Source organism: Mobula birostris, chromosome 5, assembly GCF_030028105.1.
Source record: "Mobula birostris isolate sMobBir1 chromosome 5, sMobBir1.hap1, whole genome shotgun sequence".
In the NCBI taxonomy this organism is placed as follows: Eukaryota; Metazoa; Chordata; class Chondrichthyes; order Myliobatiformes; family Myliobatidae; genus Mobula; species Mobula birostris.
In genome coordinates this window covers 29,922,084-29,944,475 of record NC_092374.1, presented here as the reverse complement: position 1 = coordinate 29,944,475, position 22,392 = coordinate 29,922,084, and the positions used below count along the sequence as shown (strand labels likewise).

General features: G+C 40.3%; 1 protein-coding gene across 1 annotated transcript in view; it reads left to right on the top strand.

Moving 5' to 3' along the window:
• The first annotated feature begins 1,086 nt into the window (after positions 1-1,086).
• The window catches only part of LOC140197590 (PDZ and LIM domain protein 3-like), a 56,278-nt gene continuing 34,972 nt past the window's right edge, over positions 1,087-22,392 (top strand). Inside the window, exon 1 of the mRNA XM_072257758.1 lies at positions 1,087-1,540. Coding sequence (XP_072113859.1) covers positions 1,448-1,540 — 93 coding nt within the window. The 5' untranslated portion in view covers positions 1,087-1,447. The remainder of the gene's footprint in view (positions 1,541-22,392) is intronic.

Genomic DNA, 22,392 nt, shown 5'->3' with positions numbered 1-22,392 from the left:
TACATACAATAGTAATGTGCTCACCTAATGTATTGCGAGTGGGAATCCTTAACTCCCAACACATTCACCCCATCTCACAGGAAAGGCGTTTGAAACAATTCCTACAGAAGTTACCTAGGTGTACCTTAAGTACAGGAAGGCAGTAACTCCCAACCCAAAGTGGAACACAAAAGAGCTCTGGCACTGGTTAAGTTAATTGTCAGTGGAGCAGAAGAATAGCATCGTAAAGCATAGCTCATCAGCACAGTAATGTATTATCCACTAAACTGTGAGTTTCTTTCATAGAATCTTCGATGATCAAAATTTGTTCCTGATCCCGCCATTCTTGCCTGACCTTGGCCGCACACTCCACTTGCAAACAAACCACCTTCTGTAAGGTAATATAATTATAACGAAGAATAACAGAATTAGGCCATTCATCCTACTGAGTCTGTTCTGCCATTCATTCGTGGCTGATTTGTTATCCCTCTTATTCTCCTGCCTTCTTTCTCCCCATAACCTTTGACACCCTTACCAACCAAGAACTTGTCAGAAAGGGATAGTGAAGCCAAAAAGAAACTGAATGTGTTGCAAGTTCTTTGACCCCCTAGAAAGACCTGCAATAGTTGTCATTTCGGATGGGTTGTCTGTTCTTAATGTTAACGTAATTTAAGGTTTTATTGCGCCCTATTGACATTTGTTGATTTGTACCAAGCTGAATTTGTGCCTGGAATGGACATTAAGTCCTAGCTGGGGTACTCAACACATTTTAGATTACCGCAAAGTGGACAGATGAAGACTGAGGAGAAGTGCCCACAGAGAGTGGTGTTTCAATAAATGCGGTGCTATGGTGTTGGCTTACACCACGCAGAAAGGGAGCCTCGTTAATCACTGCATGGTTTCAAAGTAAATGTCGCCACTTCATCCGTCTCGACCCCAGCTTAACTCTTCCGTTTTACTCACGCCCCCTCTTCGCCTGCCAGATTCCGGGCTGAGGCATAAGGGAGATGCTGGATCCGGCGGTGGGGGGGGGGGGGGGGGAGTTTTCAGAATGCACTTTAAATCTTGAAACCAAATAAGAGCAAAAGGCTGCTGTTAGATGACACCGACTGGGGTGAAGGAGACTGGGGTGCAGTGAGCACTCTCTCTCTCTCTCTCGCTCTCGCGCTCTCTCTCTCTCCCTCTCTCTCGTTCGTTCTCTCTCTCTCTCTCTCTCTCGCTCTCGCGCTCGCTCTCTCTCTCTCTGTCTCTCGCTCTCTCTCTCTCCCCCTCTCTCTCGTTCGTTCTCTCTCTCTCTCTCTCACTCCCTCCAGTTTGTACCTATGCGGCGGTTCCCAGAGGCGGTGCTAAGTGTGGGCGGGTTGTAAAGACGAGGCTATTTAAACCTAAGGGCGCTGCCAGTGGAGTATCGGAGGGGCTTCAGAGGGGCAGTGTCTTCCACCGACTCCCACCCAGAGAACAAACAAAGATGCCGCAAAACGTGATCTTGACAGGTCCGGGCCCTTGGGGTTTCAGGCTGACAGGAGGCGCCGATTTCAACCAGAATCTGACCGTGTCCCGGGTGAGTTGTGACTGTTGGACAGTGGGGGTTGTGGGAGCATTTTCAACCCTGGTCTCACTTATCATGAAATGATCTGTTTTGGCTCTTTCAGTTTCCTATCATTTCCCAACCAATAGAAGTTTCTAATCATCATCTTTCAATATTCATTTAAAAGTCATTGGAACCCCTTCCATAAATGGAGTTGGGCAGACTCTCGGCAAACGGAATACACTGAAGCCATCGAACTCCTGTGTACCAAGGTGGCGCGCTCATTTTCTGGAGCGACACTGAGCTGTAATTATAACCCATTCAGTGTTAGGAGTCCAGTGCGATTAACAACAGCAAGGTGCAGAGATCCAGGAAACGCCACGACCGATGGCCAGAATCTGAAATGAGTCGCCAACGTCATTATTATATTGATTATGGAGAGAAGGGTTGGATTTCACCATTACTTCGTATTTGGCTTGCACGCTCCCTTAGCCAGCGAGAAAGTAGACGCACAGAGTATCCCACCCCCCCACCATGGAAGGGGAACTAAAGCCTAGAGGGCATAGGTTTAAGGTGAGAGGTGAATGGGACTTTGGAGGGCAACTTCTTCACACAGAAAGCGGCAAGTATGTGGAATGAGCCGCTAACCAAAGTGGTTGAGGCAGGTATATCAACATTTGGATAAATATATGGATAGTAGAGGGATATGGGCCAAATGGGTAAATGGTGGTCACCATGGTCGGCAGGAATGATTTGGGCTGAAGAGCCTGTTTCCACTCAATGGCTCTGTGTTGGTACTTTCAGAGGGTTCCTCCCATTGCTCCGCTGATGATGAGGAGTAGCCTGGCAGGACAGTAGCAGAACTGGATTTGTGTGGGATTGTGTATTACTGGGCAAATCCTCATATAACCAAGAGGTGCCATTGTTGTACTTGATCAGGAGCAGGTTCAACTGGAGCCACTCTAGTTGTATGGAGCAGTTCTTCAGCACTTGTAGCTTGGACATTGTTGGGCTTCCTCAGCCATTCTCTTGAACCATCTCTTAAAATCATATTGCTTGACTGGCTGATGGTGGGGATTGCACACTGTCTTTACTTGTAATGTTGAGGAGCTACCTGTTTTCATCTCATTAATTGCTTAGTGTCTGCTGGAAGTGACAGCTTTGGCATGCTCCATTGCCCTGGTATTTCTGAGCTCTGTCTGCAGATTATTGCCTTCTTTGTTCATTGTACATGCAGACCTGTGTTACAACTTCACCACGTTGGCAGATCACTTCTACATATATCCAGTGATGCTCCTGGCATACTCCCCTTACCTCCCACCGACTCAGCTGAAAATCTAGCTTGAGGATAATAGCTGCCCGAGGAATATGCCAAGTCACAAAGTTGCAGTTTACGGCAGAATACAGATTTGCTGACAAAGCTTCATTGATGTTCAGTTCTGAGATGCTGATCAGTTCCAAATCTAACTTATTTGGCACAAGCAGGGCTTTTGTGATGTGAATCTCTATAAGGATTGTGTGGTAAAAAGGCTCCTACCAATACTATCATGAGCAGAAACCCCTGTTACTAGCGTCACTCTATATACATATAATCAGTACCTCCTGTACCTAATAAAGTAGCCACTGAATGTATATTCGTGGTCTTCTGCTGCTGAAGCCCTTCCACTTCAAGGTTTGACGTACTGTACATTCATGCATGCTCTTCTGCACACCACTGTGGTAATGTGTGATTATTTGAGTTACTGTCGCCTTCCTGTCAACTTAAGCCAGACTATCCATTGTATTCTGACCTATCTCGTTAACAAGGTTATTTCACCCACAGAATTAGTGCTCACTAGATGTTTTTTTGCACCATTCTCTGTAAACTGTAGAGACTGTTGTGTGTGAAAACCCCGAGAGATCGGCAATTTCTGAGATACTCAAACCACCCCATCTAGCATCAACAATCATTCCACAGTCAAGGTGACTTTGATCACATTTTTTCCCTATTTGATGTTTGGTCTCAAAAATAATTGAACCTCATCACCTTGCTTGCATGGTTTTACACATTGTGTTGCTGCCACATGATTGGCTGATTTGTTATTTGTATTAACTAGCAGGTGTACCGGTGTCCCCAATAAACTGGCCACTGAGATAACTTTATGTAGTTATATTCATTGTGCTTTTTATGGTTATTGTGTTTTTTTTATGCTGCACCAGATCTGGAGTAACAATCTTTATTCTCCTTTACACTTGTGTACTGATGAATGAGATCTTGAATCTTGAATGGAGCTATTTATCTGCAGTAGTTTGATTCCTGAGGAGAGGGTTAATTTGATTAAGCCTGTTGTTGGTCTCATTGCTTCTTCCAGCAACTTTGTTATTCACCGCCTTGCACTGAGGAATGGATGCTCTTGTCTATAGATATTAAAGTCTCACATGCAAAGTACGTTGTTCTGTACATTCCATTTGAAGGAGCAAAACTTCATAAAGTGAAAAAAGTACAAAGTGACAATCAGCAAACTATCTCTTGGCTAGAGATTTTGCGATGTCCAGAATTAGTATTGACAATCCGACGGACAAATCAGCCATGACTGTAGATATTTATTCCCCAACTCTTCTAAATCTACCCTGCCAATGAGTCATGATATATTCAGGGAAAAATATGAGAATCAGTATAAAGTTCTTCAAATCATCAGATTAAATAATGAAAAAAATTCTTCCTGCTCTGTGATTCTTTGATTTCAGACTATTTAAAAGACCGGAGAATCCTACACAGAGTCATCACAAATGACCAAATAATCTGTTATTGATAGTGGGAAATATGGTGGGCAGAACACTATAACTTCTTAGTTCTTCTAATACAGTACTATGTTTTTTTTTGTATTCATGGACAGTCTTATCACCGGGAATACATCTGACAAAGCAGCAGTTCCTGAATATGGCACAGAAGTATTTATATTTGCTAAAGTTTCTAGAATATGCCTTGAATGAATAGCCTTTTGACTGAAAGACATGAATTCTACCCTTGACAAGTTAAGCGTTCTAAAGTGTACTCAGGCGAAATCTATCAATTTGATTTTTGTTGAGATCAGCCCTTCCAATTACTTGGAATTATTAATACAAAAAAATGAAAATTGGAAATGAACAGAACATTAGCAGCAACATCCATTTATACTGCAACATTAAACTAGAAAAATAACTCTCAGTACTTCACTGAGGTTGCAAGAAAACAGGAAACGTAGAAGAGGGAAGGTGACATAATTTGATCAGAAGTAGCTTTGGAGCTGGATTTATTGGTGTTCGGGAAGGCATTTCTAAAACATGGGATTAAAATTGCCAGACACTCAGCTGCCATGTTGAAAGAAAGAAAAGAACAGACCAGAGAGAGGCATCAGAAAATTTAACAGTGAAGTACTCCAGCTCTACAAGATGGTAAATTCTTGGAATAAAACTTCACTCTTTAAAATGAGATTGTAGCTTTTGGCGGGTGAATTATGTTATACACAGAGAATTAAATTCCAATACTATTACTATTAGTATTACTTGATTCAAATTATCCAGTGCTTAGAATATGGAAATAGTTAAGACATAATTTCAGAATTTGATTTCGTGGAACATTTACGAGCCATTCCAGCATCTCAGGCCAAATTTTGTAATCTCTCAAAATAATGTTTCTGCAATAGAACAAAAATTTGTGTTGTTGGTTCTCAAGATATCTGCTACAGATAACTGATTCTACATTAAATATGTTTCAAAGAACCAGCTAATCTCCCTCTTCATTATAGAGTATTGGTTATTTAAAATATCCCTGCTGTATCCCAGGTTTCCATACCCTCTTCTCCTACTAATTCTCATCTTTGATCCTGTTTCTGACTCATTATTACTACATGAAACAGCTCCAGCAAGCAGTTAAAATCAGCTGAGTTAGTAAACCACTGGGTGCTCTCTCCAATCCTGCTGTCTGAAATTTTAGCCGTCTTTCTGAGCAAGGCTCTCTGCTCGAAATGACCAGGTTTCTGCTTGAACTATGCAGGTCACAGGGGCAGCTGACAGGGGACCTATAGACAAAGCTCAACCAGGATCAGTGCAATTTAGGCTGCATCTTATTGCTAATGTATGATCATGAAATTACTTAATGGAATTACTCATGTGATAATCAAGTGCATTCAGAACACTGTGGCTGTGTGCGTTTGAATGCATGGGCATCTCTTTCTGTCTGTCACTCCATTGCTCTCTGCTTTGTTTCTCCCTCTCTCACCCTCTCTCTCTCCATCCCTCCCTCTCCCTCTCTCCCCCTCCCTCTCTGTTTCTGTCACATTTTTTCTTTTGTCTATGTCTGTTCATAAACTAACCTAGGCTTTAGAAGATCTTTGTTTTACCACTAAAAAAACATCTTGGGCTGTTGTTTTCGACTTTAGAACATAGAACATAGAATAGTACAGCACAGTACAGGCCCTTCGGCCCACATTGTTGTGCTGACCCTCAAATCCCGCCTCCCATATAACCCCCCACCTTAAGTTCTTCCATATACCTGTCTAGTAGTCTCTTAACTTTCACTTTGGCTGAACTAACTGAATGAACATGATTGTTTGATTATATAAGCAATTACACAATCACATAAAGAATTGTTGCTAATACCTTTGGGAGTTGCTTTTGTATGAGCTAATTTATCACCTATTTCATACCCAGCAATTTTGCAAGGAGATAGTTTGACAATGGACACCTCTCGGCTGAATCTTAAAGATCCCATAGCACTATTTCAAACATAAATCCTGCAAACCAACATCACTAAAACTGATTCACTGTTGCAGTTTTATTGCTGTTGTGCGAACTTGCTCTGTGTAAATTGATTGTGTTCCTACATTAGAATGGTATTACTCATAACAGTGTGATTGCTTAACCTAATTTCCTCATCTTGAATGTTCTACTGGTTTTGAATTAACATTTTCTGCACCACTGATCTAGTAACACTGGTATGCTCTATGCCTCTTTGCTACAGAAGTAACAACGTTCATAAACACAAGAGATTCTGCAGATGCCGGAAATCCAGAGTAAAACACACAAAATGCTGGAGGAACTCAATGGATCAGGCAGCACCTATGGAAAGGAATAAAGAGTCGATGTTTCGGGCTCAGGACTGAAGAGTCTTGGTCTGAAATGTTGATTCTCTCCATAGATTCTGCCAGACCTCCTGAGTTCCTCTAGCATTTTGTGTGATTTGCTCTAATAATGTTCATGTCTGTAGTTAGGCTGTATGTTTGCCCAGCTTGGTCAGTATGAGTTGGCTTGGATAATTTTTGAGGATAAATCCCAAAGTCTTTGGTTTTACAAAATGTGGTACCAATCCAGATAATGAAGTCTGTTTACTTGCTTTACATCGGGATGTTAATAGATACTGACTGGACTATGTATCTGATGCAAGGTTTACAGCTATACCAATTAGAATAAGCAATAAATTAAAAAAAAGTTTGCCTATATTTAAGCAACCACAGTATAATTCAGAAAAATCTGAAAATCTCAGATTTTGGGACAAAATGGGTGAACTTTTTATCTTAGTTATTAATATTTTCATGCTGTAATTTGTTGCCACAATTAACATAAAGTGGAAATAAGTTCACTTGTGCATTGAAAAGAATTGAGTATGCTCTGTATTTGTACTTAAATTAAACGATGTTGCTCTTTCACAGAGCTCTGCTATTTTCGTACTCAATCCCGCCTCATCAATATCAGACGCCAATGGATAGTGTCTGAAATGACACCTTCATTTTAACCAGAAAAGGAAGGCGGACACATCTAGAAGTCTTAAAAACAGCAATGCTGGAAACGTATATCAAGTCAGATGCAATCTTTAGAAAGAGAAACCAAGTTTAAGTTTCAGGTCTGAGACACTGAGTTAACATTTTATGTTGAAGGCACTTTGTCAGAAGTGGGTAAGGGAGAAAGCAAGTTAGTTTCAAATCCATAGGACCATAAGACATCGGGGTGGAAGTAGGCTGTTGGCCCATCAAGTCTGCCCCACTATTCGATCATGGCTGATTTATTTTCCTTTCAACCCCATTTTCCTACATTATCTCCATAATTTTTGATACTCTTACTAATCAAATACCTATCAATCTCCACTTTAACTACACCCATTGACTTGACTTTAATAATGTTACAACCATGCAGATAATTTAAAAACATTTATTAAAGCATTATAATGGGTGTGCTGATAAAGACACTGAAATGTTCTAAAAACGGTGTTATAGACATGTACATTGTTGCCATCTTTGTAATTTGGGCTTTTCAAAAACAGTTGATAATATAATTCAAACCAAGATGTGTTTTTGATCCAATAATTGCATTGGATTCAACCTTTTTTATCCTGCTGGGAAAGATCACTTTAAATCTGCCTTCTTCATTCCTTTTTTGTGTGTGGCAATGGGGTTTTTTTTGTTATTTGCCACAGACTATTTTAGTTTCTCTCCTTTTTTTTTATCCTGTTCTCTCCGGTTTTCAAGATATTTGTCCGATCTTACCACCCACTGGAGTTTGTCCAGCAGAGCACTTTTGAATGTGGGTTATGTCAGGAATGACATTCCTCCAGATCAAACATTCTCCCTGCTGCAAATCACCCTGAGAAGGCTCTTATGTCTATAATTGAAAAATGTACCAAATGGCAAAAGCCTAAGACAACTCCAGCCTCAAACATGGTATCTGATATAATGACCACCCACATATGACATCTGAGAACAATAGCAAATTTTCTTCCCCAGCTTCCTGCTGCTTGCAACTCAGTAATCATCATATCTGTGCCAGTTAGTTACCCTTTTACAGAGTCACCCACTTTTCTATATGACTGGAAAATTAGCCCTTAGTGTTGTGTACACAAAATGGACTAATGCCCAGGGTCTTTAGACTAACCAAAGAGTTGCTGATCAAAGAGCTGAATGACTCCAGGACTAGGAATATTTAAAGCAGAAGTTGTTCGGTGCTTGATTAGTAAGTGTGTCAAAGGTTATGGGGAGAAGGCAGGAGAATGGGGTTGAGGGGTTAACAACTCAGCCATGATCGAGTTGCGGAGCAGACTTGATGGGCCAAATGGCCTAATTCTGTTCCTATTTAGAGATATAGTGCAGAACAGGACATTTTGGCCCACTGAACAGTGATACACAGTAACCCTAGCCTAATCACAGGGCAATTTACAATTGATCAATTAACCTACTAACTGGTACATGTTTGGATTATGGGAAGAAACCCGAGCATCCGGAGAAAACCCACGCGAAAAGGGAAGGAGGGTACTAACTTGCTTATAGAGGACTACGCTACCGTGGTGCCCATTGTTAGTTTCTGGTCTGTGCTGAGATGAAAGAAACAAAGAAGGAAGTCTTGCATTTATGTAGGGTCTTTAGCAATTTCCGGACATTCCAAAGTGATTTACAACCAACGTAATACTTCTTAAGTGCAGTCACGATTAAAGTGCATTAGCTGATCTTAGTTTAGGGAAAGGTCTCTGAAAATACCAGTGCGTTTTATGCCATTGGTGATGCATTCTCTCAACTTGAAATGATTGCAAAAGGCTAGTTGGATTGCAATAAATCTTTAGAATTTAGCGTCCAATTTTTTTTTGCATGAAAAGTCCTTGAGATCATTCTGCTTCAATATGATTATGATGATGCTGGTGAACTTTAGTGGAAGGCACTTATCCATGAGAAAAGATCTAAGCATATAAATCAATATGCTTACTACCACCATCCCCCACTCAAATCAGTCAGACTGACTGACCTTTTGCTCATGGCAATGGCCTGTGAAATATGGTGTTCTTTGAACTCAATAGGGCAGCTCTCTTCAGCTGTCTGACTCGTGTTTCTCGTTCACTTACTTCACTTGGGAAATATCCTGGATTATGCTCAGCCAGGGAAGTTTATTTTCAGAGGCAGCGTCAATTAATATTAGTTATAAAAAGGTAACTTTAAAAAGAGAGGCGACAAAGGAACATGTTATGATAATTCAATGGAAGTACTATAGCAAAGGTCGATACTGCAAATTACAAGCTACTGTGACCGTGGAAGTATTCTGTGCATTCTAAGTAAGTGAGGTACAGTAGTAAAGTGGTTTGTACAATGCTGTATGACAGTTATTACCGATCAGGGTTCAATTCGCACTACCATCTGTAAGGAGTTTGTATATTCTCCCCATGACTGTATGGATTTCCTCTGGGCGTTCCTGTTTCCTCCCATGTTCCAAAGGTATACATTTAGGGTTAGTAAGTTGGAGCATGCTATGTTGGAGCCAGAGGCATGGCAAAACTTGCGGGCTGCCCCCAGTACAATCCTCGGACTGTGTTGGTTGTTAATACAAGGGGCTCTTTTCACTTTATGTTTTGAAGGTTTGATGTACATGTGATAAATAAAGCTAATCTCTCTAATCCAGAGGATCCCAACATTTTTAGTGCCCTGGACCCCAACTATTAATTGAAGGGTCTGTGGACCCCAGATTGGGAACTTCTGCTTTAATCTCTTCTTAAAATTTCCACAATTACAATTACGTGGATTACAAGAAATTAATAATGCATTCTACAGTACCTGGAGAAAAAGCAGGCCTGGTGTCTCACAAAGATAATAAACTTTTTCCAACATTTGTCTGACATAAACATGAAAAGTTTCTTTATTTCAAGAGCAACTCATGCATAATTTACAGATACCTTTCATGAGCTATTCTGTTCTGTCCTTTTAAAGCTGGTAAAAACAGATTGCTACATGGATCAGTAAGCTTGATGATGTAGTTTAAGCTGTGGGAGGAACATTGCATTTAAATGTGCATTTAAGAAAACGTGGAATAAACTTCACTGTCCAATTTTTGAGAATAAAATTTGACTCACTGGAATGCAAAAATCTGACAGGGGTAGAAACGAGACTGGGGAAAATCAAGCAGAACACAGACCAGCAAGGAGCTACCAAAAAAACTAAGCCTATATCATAAATCCGGTTTGATTTACTAACCTAAATCTAAGTGAGGAAAGGGTCTGGAGAGTATCATCAGGATCCAAAGAGTATGTGAAAGTGATGAGCACCAGCTAGATGATGAGAATGTGGGGCAAAGGTGAGATTGATTTTTTTTCCCCTCAGACTTTCCCAGTGCTTTACTGCACACATCAGAAAACAATTGTTTTGTTTCAGTTAGTTGGAAGACTCGTTACAGAATATAAGCTGCCTTAGTTAACTTGAAGATATTTATTTAAATTAAAAATAGTTGATTTAAGTCCAAATAGTACTCACTGTTAGAGGTATAATGAAGCTATATTCTGAAGGGTACACAAGACAGCAGATACTGGAATATGGAGCACAAATGGTCTGCTGGAGGAACTCAGTAAGTCAAAGCCAACGTAAAAGTTATCAAAGTATGTATATGTTAACATGTACTACCTTGAGATTCATTTTCTTGAAGGGATTTACAGGAAAATAAAAAAATACAATAGAAGTTACCAAAAAAAGCTATACATAAACAAATATTGAACAACCAACCAATGTGTAACAGTTTGTCTATTGTGCAAATAATAAATATGATACTGAAAACAAGAGTTCTTGAAAATGAGTTTCCAGGTTGTAGAATTAGTTCAGAATCTTGAGACACCTGTTCAGGAGCCTGATGGTTGAAGGATAATAATTGTTCCTGAAGTTTGGGACCTAAAACTTCTGAAAAGAGCATAGCCTGGAAGGTGGGGGTGCTTGATGATGGATGCTGGTTTCATGTGGGAGGGTTTTGCCTGTGATTGATTGGACTGTATTCACCACTTTCTGTAGCCTTTTCTGTTTCTGGGCGTTGGTGTTTCTGTACCAGGCCATGATGGAATCAGTCAGGATACTCTCCACTGTGCATCTACAGAAGCAGCATCTAAAGGGGGAAAGGAATCACTGATGTTTCGAATTAAAACTCTGCATCAGAATGATATGTCAAGATTGGTGCACTTCATGCATATTTAAACAATTAGATTGTATGATGATTGTAGCAGGAAATTTGCCCTGGAAAGATCACCATTCAGTCAAAGTTGTATGTTGTTTACTGGATATCAACAGTTTCAAATAGTCTGAGACATTAAAATGACTCTTGAGCACAGGAATTAATATCTCTTATTTCAGATGTTAAATTGATACATCTGTTAATCCAAAATTAAAGTGCCATTTCGTCCATTGGGAAATATATCACTTCAAGCCTGCCTCCTCCTACCCTACTACTACGTTTCCCCTCCAATTGACCTCTAGTGGCACAAAACAGAATACTACTGATGCTGGAAATCTGAAATAAAAATGGAAAATGCGGGCAACAGGAAGTCATCAGCGTCCATGGGGAGAGACAACAGAGTTTCAGGTTAATGACACTTCACTTTTACAATGTCTCCATGGGTGCAAATTGAATGCATGTTGGATTATGCAAAATAATATTCAGCACAATGCAAAAGCCAGTTGATAAAATTGCTAGCTGCAAGGATCTCAGTTCAAATCCTTTACCAACTCAGCAAGGGGCAGGGCAGGGGAAAGAAGACATCAAGAAATTAAACTGTGGAGTGCATCAATTTCTCTAACTTCTGGTAATTTCTCCCTCCTCCCCCTTTTCTCCTTGTCCGTTCTCCATTCTGGTTCCCTTGTCACCCGTTCTCTTCTCCTCACTCAGTCCATCTACGCCTTCCTTCCCTTTCTTCCAAGGTCCACTGTCCTTCCCTATCAGATTCCTTCTTCAGCCCTTCACCTCTTCCACCTATCCCCTCCCAGCTTCTTACTTCATCCCCCCCTCCTTACCAAACAACTTTCCCACCTCATCTGATCTCTCCTATCAGCTGCCAGCCTCTATTTCTTCCCCTCACCCACCACCCACTTCTTATTTTGGTCTCTTCCCCCTTCCTTTCCAGTCCTGATAAAGGGTCTTGGGCTAAAACATTGACTGTTGATTCCACTCCTCAGATGCTGCCTGACTTGCTGAGCTCCTCCAGCACTTTGTGTGTGTGGCTGGATTGGCCTCACTGTTCTACGTTAAGCTCTCTGACTATGTAAAGCAACATTACTAATTGTCTTTTGATGGATGAAATTTTCTAGCATTTTTGGATGCCATTTCCATTTGTTACAGCAGCTTTATATACAAGTTCAGATGTCAGGTGTTGAGTGACGAGTGGCATAGACAGGAGGTATTCACCTATACCACATGCCAAAAATGATCAGAATTTTAATGCAAGGATTAGTTAGTTAATGAAAGGGCTGAATGTTGACTACAGGAGGAAGAAATTTGGGGTTCATGAGTCGATGCTTACTAAGGGATCAGAAGTGGAGAGGGTCAGAAACTTTAAATTCCTGGGCGTTATCATATCAAAGGATCTGTCCTGGGGCTGTCACGTCACTACTATTTCAAAAGAAGCATGGCAATGCCTCTACTTTCTTCGAAGTTTGTGCAGATTTCGCATGTCTCCTAAAACTTTGCCAAACTTCTATCGATGCACAGTGGAGAGTATCCTGACTGGCTTCATCATGACCTGGCATGAAAACACTGTGCCCATGAATAGAAAAGTTCTACAAAAAGAGATGGATACAGTCCAGTTCATCACAGGAATAGCCCTTCCCACCATTAAAGGCATCTACAAAGAGCACTGCCTCAAGAGAGCAACATCCATCATCAAGGTTCCCCACCATCTAGGCCAAGCTCTCTTCTTGCTGCTACCATCAGGAAGGAGGTAAAGGAAGCTTAAGTCCCATTCCACCAGGTTACTACCCTTCAACCATCAGACTCCTGAACCAGCATGGAAATCTTCACTCTCCACAACACTGAACTGATCACTCAACACAACCTATGGACTCACTTTCAAAGACTCTACAAATCAGTTTCTCAGTATTATTTAATTACATATTTAATTATTATTAATTTTTGTTTCTTTTTGTATTTGCACATGTTGTCTTCTTTTGCACTTTGGATGCCTGTTAGTATTTGTGTGTAGTTTTTCACTGATTTATTGAATTGCTTTGTTCTTCTGTGAATGTCTGCAAGAAAATGAATTTCAGGGTAGGATCTGATGACAAAAACATATTTTAATAATAAATTGAACTTTGAATTTTGAAGTAATGAAATCATCTTCTGACTTCTTGTCCCAAAGGATTTGGTTATTTCTAATGGCTTCGAATCAAAGTGATCTAGGTTCTCCACATTTTTGGATTGCAAGAGAAGATGTGTCATTGTGTAATTTGCTTTAAGCTAATCTTTTTCAGTATTTCTTTGTGGGATGTGGACATTAATGGAAATATCTGCATTAGTTGTCCATCACCAACGGAGTCAGTTACGATACAACAACATCAGTCACATGTAGACCAGACGAGAGAAGGATGAAATATTTCCTTCACTGAATGATATTAGTGAACTAGATGGGTCTTAATAACAATCTGATGACTTCATGGTTATTCTTGCTGTGACTAGGCTTTTCTATTTATTTCAGGTTTATTTAATTCAGCTTTGCTTTTTTTACACTCACACATCATCTTGTTTGGGACAATATTTCAAGTAGGATGCACACCACATGACTCTGCTGTCCAAGAGGGTCACGTTAAAAATAAAGTTCAAAGTGAATTTGTTATCAAAGTACACACTATATATGTCGCCATATACCACTCTGGGGTGTCTGTGGAGGTAGTACCTCTGATGAAGTGGCTTTCATGTCCATTCTTGGGCAGCTGACTCACCTTTGGGCCCCACAGAAAACTCAGCTGTCACCTATGGCTCCAAGCAGCTGTTCACATGCAACAGAAGCCACAGCCTGGTACACCACTTTGACAGGTGGGCTAAGCCACCTTCATATGGTGGTGAGCCTCATGGCCCGATGAGACAGTGACATGCTTGCCCTAGCATGTGAAGTCAGCTCCCATGTGTGGACTGTGTGGGTGAGATAAGCAGTGAGATCCAACGGACAGGAAGGCGATTCTGCCGCGCTTTGTGGAGAGTGTAGGGCATGACAAGGCACAGACTATGTCATGGTTATGCACTGAAACCAAGGAAGACTGTAGTTTGTGATGACTACTCAGTTATCCACTGAACCCAAACTTCCACAGTTGGGAGAGTGGAACTGCTCCCATGCAACGGCTTTTCCTCTTTGAAATCCTTCCCGTGCAGTCTCCTGTCACTGCTGACTAAGACGGACAGCCTCCGTGCTACCCTGAGATTCATTTTCTTGCAGGCATTCACATAGAACAAAGAAATGCAACAGAATCAATGAAAAGCCACACACAAATAACCAATGTGCAAATGATGACAAAAATGTGCAAATATCAAATGAAACAAATAGTAATAAATATAAATAAATAAATATACTGAGAACATGAGTACTATTTACTTATTATTGATTTTGTTTTTTCTCAGCCCAAACTGGTAAAACTTGAGATGCAGACATTGTCAAACACGCTCCTTTCTCAATTGCTGGGAACTTTTGGACTATTCTAGTGGTGTTTAGTGTTGTTGCTTTCTGAAGATTTACGTAAATATTCCTGTGCAGGTTAATTGTTTCATGCTATTGTGACTTTGGGATGATACCAGTTGTAGGTATTGCTATTGGGACAATATATACCTTGTTCATGTTCCACAGTCTTTCAATGTTTAATATTACTATTTCTGGTTTATTATTGTCATTATTTTCTATTGGCACATTGGCAAAAATACACAGAGAGAGCAGGCTGTGAGCTGTTCTGTGTTCAAATATGCATTTTTGCAGCTAAAATTTGGTGGGGCATTTCACTGTTTAGAAAACTCTTATTGCAACTTTAAATGGATCAGCTTTTTGCTTTTTCTATATTAATGTGTCAAAAACATTCACCTTGATGGCACAATCCTAACATCATTACTCTGCTGCTTACTCTTTGAAGACAGAACAGGGAAACTTGAGGATTGTGCTTTTTTACTAAAATAGTTTCAGAGCAGTGTTTCCAAACCCAAGTTGTTCACAGATTGTAGAGTACATTCCCTGTGGCCCCACATCCACAGATGTCAGATGGCATCAAGGGACACTCTTTTTAAGTGTTGGGCTGGAAGTGGCAGCTACAAACCATGCATATTTTTACTCTCTTATGGGAACTTTCTATCTAAATTAGTTAAATTTAGTTACAGCCACATCAGTTCTCTGTGATCTTTGGGATTTGTACTGAGAGAAATGCACACCCAAATTTTAAAGCCACAGTTTTATAGAACTGTTATGTTTTCAAGAAATAGCTGATTGGCAGAATTTTATTAAAGTTAATATCTACAAGTTGACAAGAAACATGACTGCTTTTCATCATGATTTTATAAACCAGCAAAGGATTGTATCTGAGCAAGGTTTATATTAATTGTACCTTCCACGTTTGCCAACAAATGAGAAAATGGGTTGCCAAACTTTCTCATGAAATAATCCTCAAAGATAAACAATTATAAAATTTTAAAGCCTAATTTAGTGTTTCTCAGAATGATATAAAAAGACCCAAGAGTGAGACAATATACATAAATGATTGTGCTTCATATTACTTCCAGTCTGGATCCACAAAAGGCAAAACAAAGCAAAGTATGTATTTGAAGATCAAAAAAAGCAAACTGTTAAGTATGAAAAAAAAAACAAAATGTTGGAAACTCTCAGCAGATGGGGCGATGCATGTGGAAACAGAAAGAGAATTAATGTTCTAGGCCAAAGCTCCTTCTTTAAACTGGATGAATGATAAGACAAGTTAACATCTAGCTGGAAGGAACATAAGGAAAGGGTAGATAGGACGAAAAAGTTATCCGTGATAGGATGAGGCCAGAGTAGTCCTATGGCTATTCAGTGGCTATCCACGCCTCACCCTATCAGACATAATTCCTTTCTCCTGTCCATTCGTTCCCCATTCACCTTGCAACTTGATACTCTTCGAACGCACTTTGGCCTAAAACATTAAATCTATTTCTTTCATTTCTTAAATTTATTTAGAGATATAATATTATAGTTATCAGGCCCTCTGAGGCCATGCCACCTTGTTACACTCACGAGACCAACTAACCTGCAGTGGAATGAGGGAGAAAACCAGGGTGCCCAGTGGAAACTCACACAGTCATGGGGAGAATGTAGAAACCCTTTACAAACAGCGGCAGAAACTGAGCCTGGGTCGCTGGTACAGTAATAGCATTATGCTAACCGCTACACTTTTGTGCCTCCATTTTGACAAATATTGCTCAAGTAATGGTAGCTTGTTTACTTCTTTTAAAAATATTTATTTTTAATATTCTTCCAGTGTTTGCAATTGACATTAGGTTCAACTCACTGACACCTTGTTACTAAATTGTCTCCATTTCTCCACCTTCCTGTAAAATATAACAAGACTCTTCCCCTTCCACAACTCTTTCCACCAATTACTGTGTATTCTTAACTGTTCTTGAAGAACAGTCCTGTTAATTATATATTTATTTTGATAGATTTGTTCAAATGTTCAGTAAACTGGCCAAATTCTAAAATTCTAATGATTATGGTAATTTTTTTTCGCTCTCTCTCTGCTTACAAGCAACTGATCAGTCAATAGTAAGCTGAAATAATTTCCTTTCTGGCTTTGAAGGAACTTGGTCCTAACCTACTTATTTTGTTTGACTTTTGTGATTTCAAAACAAAATTTCCTTTTGCATTTCCAGATTAGACTCTGACTTTACTGTTTATAGAAACCATTTGGTCCATTGGAGGAGGATGTGTTATAAATGCTACAGACGAAACCAAGTGCACACCACAATCTGAGCCCACGTCAGTGGGTCAGGAAATCTGAAATGGAAAACCATAGGGATTCCATGCACCTGTCACAGCAACAGATGGCCTCTGGAAATGATCAATCTGTTGATCAAATTTGCAGATGACACGACATTAATATTATTTCCGACAATACAGGACAGCCTACAGAGGAGAAGTCAATGCTTTGACACAGTGGTTCCAAGAAAAAACAACCTCTCCCTCAATGTCGTGAAAATGAAGGAGCTGATTGTGGACTATAGGAGGAACAGAGACAAGCTAGCCCCTATTGACATCAATGGGACTGTAGTTGAGAGGGTGAGTAGCTTCATGTTCCTTGGTATACACATCACCAAGGATCTCACCTGGACTGTACATCCCGGCTGTGTGGTGAAAAAAGCACAACAGCGCCTTTTTCATCTTAAGCGCCTGAAGAAATTTGGCATGAGTCCCCAGATCCTCAGGATTTTCTACAGAGGCACCATCGAGAGCATCCTGACTGTCTGTGTCATCACCTGGTACGGGAACTGTACTACCCTCAGTCGCAGGGCACTGCAGAGAGTGGTGCAGAGGATGTGAACTTTCCTCTATTCGGGACATTTACAGCAGCAGGTGCGTAAAAAGGGCCCCGAGGATCATCAGGGACTCCAGCCACCCCAACCACAGACTGATTCAGCTGCTTCCGCCTGGCAAACAGTACCGCAGCATTAAGGGCAGGACCAACAGGCTCTGGGACTGCTGCTTTCACCAGGCCATCAGATTTACCAATACACATTGATCTGATTGCAAATCTGACTGTACGTACATGCATACAGGACAATTATGTATACACTCTTACTGTTTGGGCAATATCCTCCCACATTTCCCTTTTTTATTGTGTGTACAGTGACAGAGACACAACATTAAGAGTTTTACTCCCTCATGTTGTGAGAGGGATGTAAGAAATAAAATTCTAAATCTAATCCGTCCAAGGGGCAGTCAGGTGCATCCGGATCAAAATCCATGAAGACTCTGTGGGTATCTAGTTAAGAATTTTATATTTGCAGATGTCAGATCATTGGTGTGTTTAGTAAATAGCTGTATTAATCTATACAGTTAACAGTACAAAAAGCACTACCAATGATATATACTCAGTGGCCTCTTTATTAGACTCCACCTGTACCTAATAAAGTGACCACTGAGTGTATGTAACATGTGGCTATTTGAGTTACTGTTGCCTTCCTGTCAGCTTAAACCAGCCTGACCATTCTCCTCTGACCCCTCTCTCATTAACAAGGCAATTTCACCCACAGAACTGCTGCTCACTGGATGTTTTTTTTTGTTCTTCGCATCATTCTCTGTGAATTCTAGACTGTTGTGTTGGAAATCCCAGGAAATAAGCACTTCCTGAGATACTCAAATCACCCTGTCTGGCACCAACAATTACTCCACAGTCAAAGTCACTGAGATCACGTTTCTTCCCCATTCTGATGATCGATCTGTAAAACAATCAAACATCTTGATCACGTCTGTGTTCTTTTAGGCATTGAGTTGCTGGCACATGGTTGGCAGGTTAGATATTTGTATTAACAAGCAGCTGAACAGGTGTACCTAATAAAGTGGCCACCTAGGGTTTCCAACATTTTTTATGCCATGGCCCAATACCATTTAGCAAGGGGACTGTGTACCCCAGTTTGGGAACCCCCCTGATCTAGAATGTCATGGTTTTCTTTGTTTTGGAAGATTATTGGGGGTGGGGATGGGGCATCGTGCCCCAGCCTATCCTTTCCTTCGAGACCCACTGGATAGTATGATTCATGGCGAATGTCAGGAATTTTGGGAGAGTGGAATTATCAACATTTCTTCTGCAGGTTGGAGTTGCTCTGTAGCATTCACAACGCAGCAAGCTTGGAGTTGGAAAAACCTGCACCAAAATGATTGCACGGAATTCATGTGAAAGCAAGTGCTCATTCTGCTGATGTGTCCATGGTCTCTGGCACACGGTATCCTGTCTCCACTGACGCTGCCTAACCTGCTGAGTATTTCTCTGCACACTGTTACTTTAGATTTCCAGGACTTTGCTTCCATATTTCTAACCTTAACATTCTTGATAGACACCGTCAGGCCTTCTTCATGTGGAATTTCTACATCCTAAGGCCACGACTATCTTGGCCATCATTTGGCATCAGCAGGACCGTTGTAATTAAATTCTCTTCCGCAAAAGCAGGAGACAAATTTCTATATTAAAATAGTTTTTGAAACCATTTACATGGTTAAACTATAGAGATTCAAATGAACAGAATAGCTTTCATGCTGCTGACTAGTTGGCACAAATTCCTGTTTTGCTGAACAGTTCCAAAATTCAAGCTTTACACAAGAGCTAAACTATGAAAGTCTCATTGCTATGAAGCTTCTCATGCCATTGACATGAATAAGCTGTAGTATGATTGGTTATAGTACACTGTTCTCTATTCCAAGTATATCCAGATAATGTTTCAGAAGGTTGAGTCATTTGCCTTCTTTAAATCAGAGGTAAGGAGGTGGTCCCTTTGAACAGATGGATAATACATTTTGATATGAATTGCTTAGTTGGAGTATATATTTTTCTCTAAAAAGTGCAAAATGTATCTATAGATCCCTCTTGTGAGAAGCCATCACCAAAAACGGCAACCAACTAACTTTTAAGCTGTTTACAACGGAACAAGTAACTCCTCTCTTGAGCTTGGTGAGAGTATGTATCAGTTCAGATCAAGTTGACTGTGCGCAGTTAGATCAGCTGGAGGTTTGATACACAGCCTGTCAGAACCATGCCAATTGAAGGATGGCACTAAATGAAAGTTCAAAGTTCAAGGTAAATTTATTATCAAAGTTCATATATGTCACCATATACTACACTGAGATACCTTTTATGGCACATATTCACAGCAGAACAGAGAATACAATAGAATTAACGAAAAACTACACGCAAAGACTGACAGACAACCAATGTGCAAAAGAAGGCAAACACAAATTTTAAAAAGAATTTAAATATGTAAATAAATGAGTTGTAGAGTCCTTGAAAGTGAGTCCTTAGGTTGTGGAATTATTTCAGAGTTGAAGTAAGTGAAGTTATCCACACTGATTCAGGAGCCTGATGGTTGAAGGGGAACTATTCCTGAACCTGGTAGTGTGAGACCTAATGAACGTGTACCTTCTTCCCAATGGCAGCAGTGAGAACCATGCATGGCCTGGATGGTGGAGGTCCTTAACTATGGGTGATCCAATTCTGGGGAGGTCTTTTCCTGTGATGGACTGGACCGTGTCCATAATCTTTTGCGGGCTTTTGCATTCATGGACACTGTTGTTTCCTTACCAGTCCCTGATTCAACCAGTCAGGATCCCTGGTGCATCTATAGAAGTATGTCAAAGTTTTGGATGACACGTTGAATTTGTGCAAATTTCTAAGGTAGTAGAAGCATTGTCATGCCTTCTTTGTGATTGGACTTATGTGCTGGTCCTAGGACAGACTCTCTCATCAGAAATTAGCTTTAACATCACCGACATAGGTCATCAAATTTGTTGACTTTATGGCAGCAGTACAGTGGAATACATAATAATAGAGAAAAATGTGTATTACAGTAAGTACATATAGATGTATTACATAGTTACATTTTAATGTACAATATTGTAGAAATAGAAATAAGAAAGTAGTGAGGTAGTGTTCATAGGTTCAATGTCCATTCAGAAATCTGATGGCAGAGGGGAAGAAGCTGTTCCTGAATCATTAAGTGTGTGCCTTCAGCCTTCTGTACCTCCTTTCTGATGGTAGCAATGAGAAAAAGGCATGACCCGGGTGATGGGAGGCCGTAAAGATGGATGCCATCTTGTTGAGGTGTCCTAGATACTACAGAGGCTAGTGCCCATGATGTAGCTGACTAAGTTTACAATTCTCTGTGGTTATTTTGATCCTGTGCAGTAGCACCCAACTACCCCCCCCCACACCAGACGGTGATGTGGCCAGTTACAATTCTCTTCACAGTACGTCTGCAGAAATTTGCGAGTGTCTTTGGTGACATACAAAATCTCCTCAAACTCCTAATGAAATATAGTGACTGTTGTGTCTTCTTTGTAGCCACATTGATTTGTTGGGTCCAGGACAGATCCGCAGGACAAGGAATTTAAAGTTACCAATTTTACATAACAATTGGTGCAATCAGCTTCAGTTTCTCACACTTAAGCATACTGGCATGAGGTAGAACAGGAGTTTGGGATTGCTGGGTTGGCTCACAGTTCCATGTTTATGCCCACATTCTTGTTAGTGAGTTCGGGACAGCTGTGCATGGCTATCTGCACTGAATCTGAACTACTGAACTTGCTGACAGATTCCTGCTGGTAAATCAGTCATGACGTCTAGAACTGGAGTATAAACTGGCTGGAATAGCCAAGGGATTAGCTGTGGTACCTGGCTGAGGATCTGTCCTAAACATTGCCGAAGACCTGCGATCCCACACGTTGCAAATGAAGATTTAGACTTCAAGGATAAAAGTTCAGTTATAATATTCAAAATTTCGTGTTTACTCCAATGTTTTATTTCAACCAAAATGTTTACATTTAATTAAATTTTTTAAATCTGCTTTTATTTTGATTTTTGTTAATGCCATCAAAATGACAACTTTGCCAGTCAGCAAAGCTGGGGATCAGCAATGCTGACTCATCAATTTTGAGCAGCACATGTTTTGACCACTCATTGGCCCGATTAAATGGCACAAGTCCATAATGTTTCTTTGAAGATTATCAATCAGGGTCTAGAGGTTTTCACTTTTCACCTAGCAGCTTATTTACGGATGTATCTAAGGTTAGTATGAAGCCCCAATCAGCAAGCGCAGTCAGTGAATAGTGAGACTCAGTCATAAAGCCAAGGACAATAATAAACAATTCGAGAGTCTTAAATTTTATTTTGTCTGCATAAGACAGACAAAACAGATGTCCATGAGAAAATATGGACACCTATTTGAAAAAAAATGTTAGTTTTCCTTCAGGAAACTTGAGATGTACCATCTTAGGGGAAAAGAAGTTGAGAAGAAGCAATCTGGTGTAGTTTCACTAGATAGATTCCTTGGTGCTTATTCTTTGATCAGAGATTGTCCTACTCACAGGAGAATGAAAGGTTATTTCATTGAGACCATCAAATTCTGTAAGGAATTCTGAAATGCATGTGTTCTCAAAC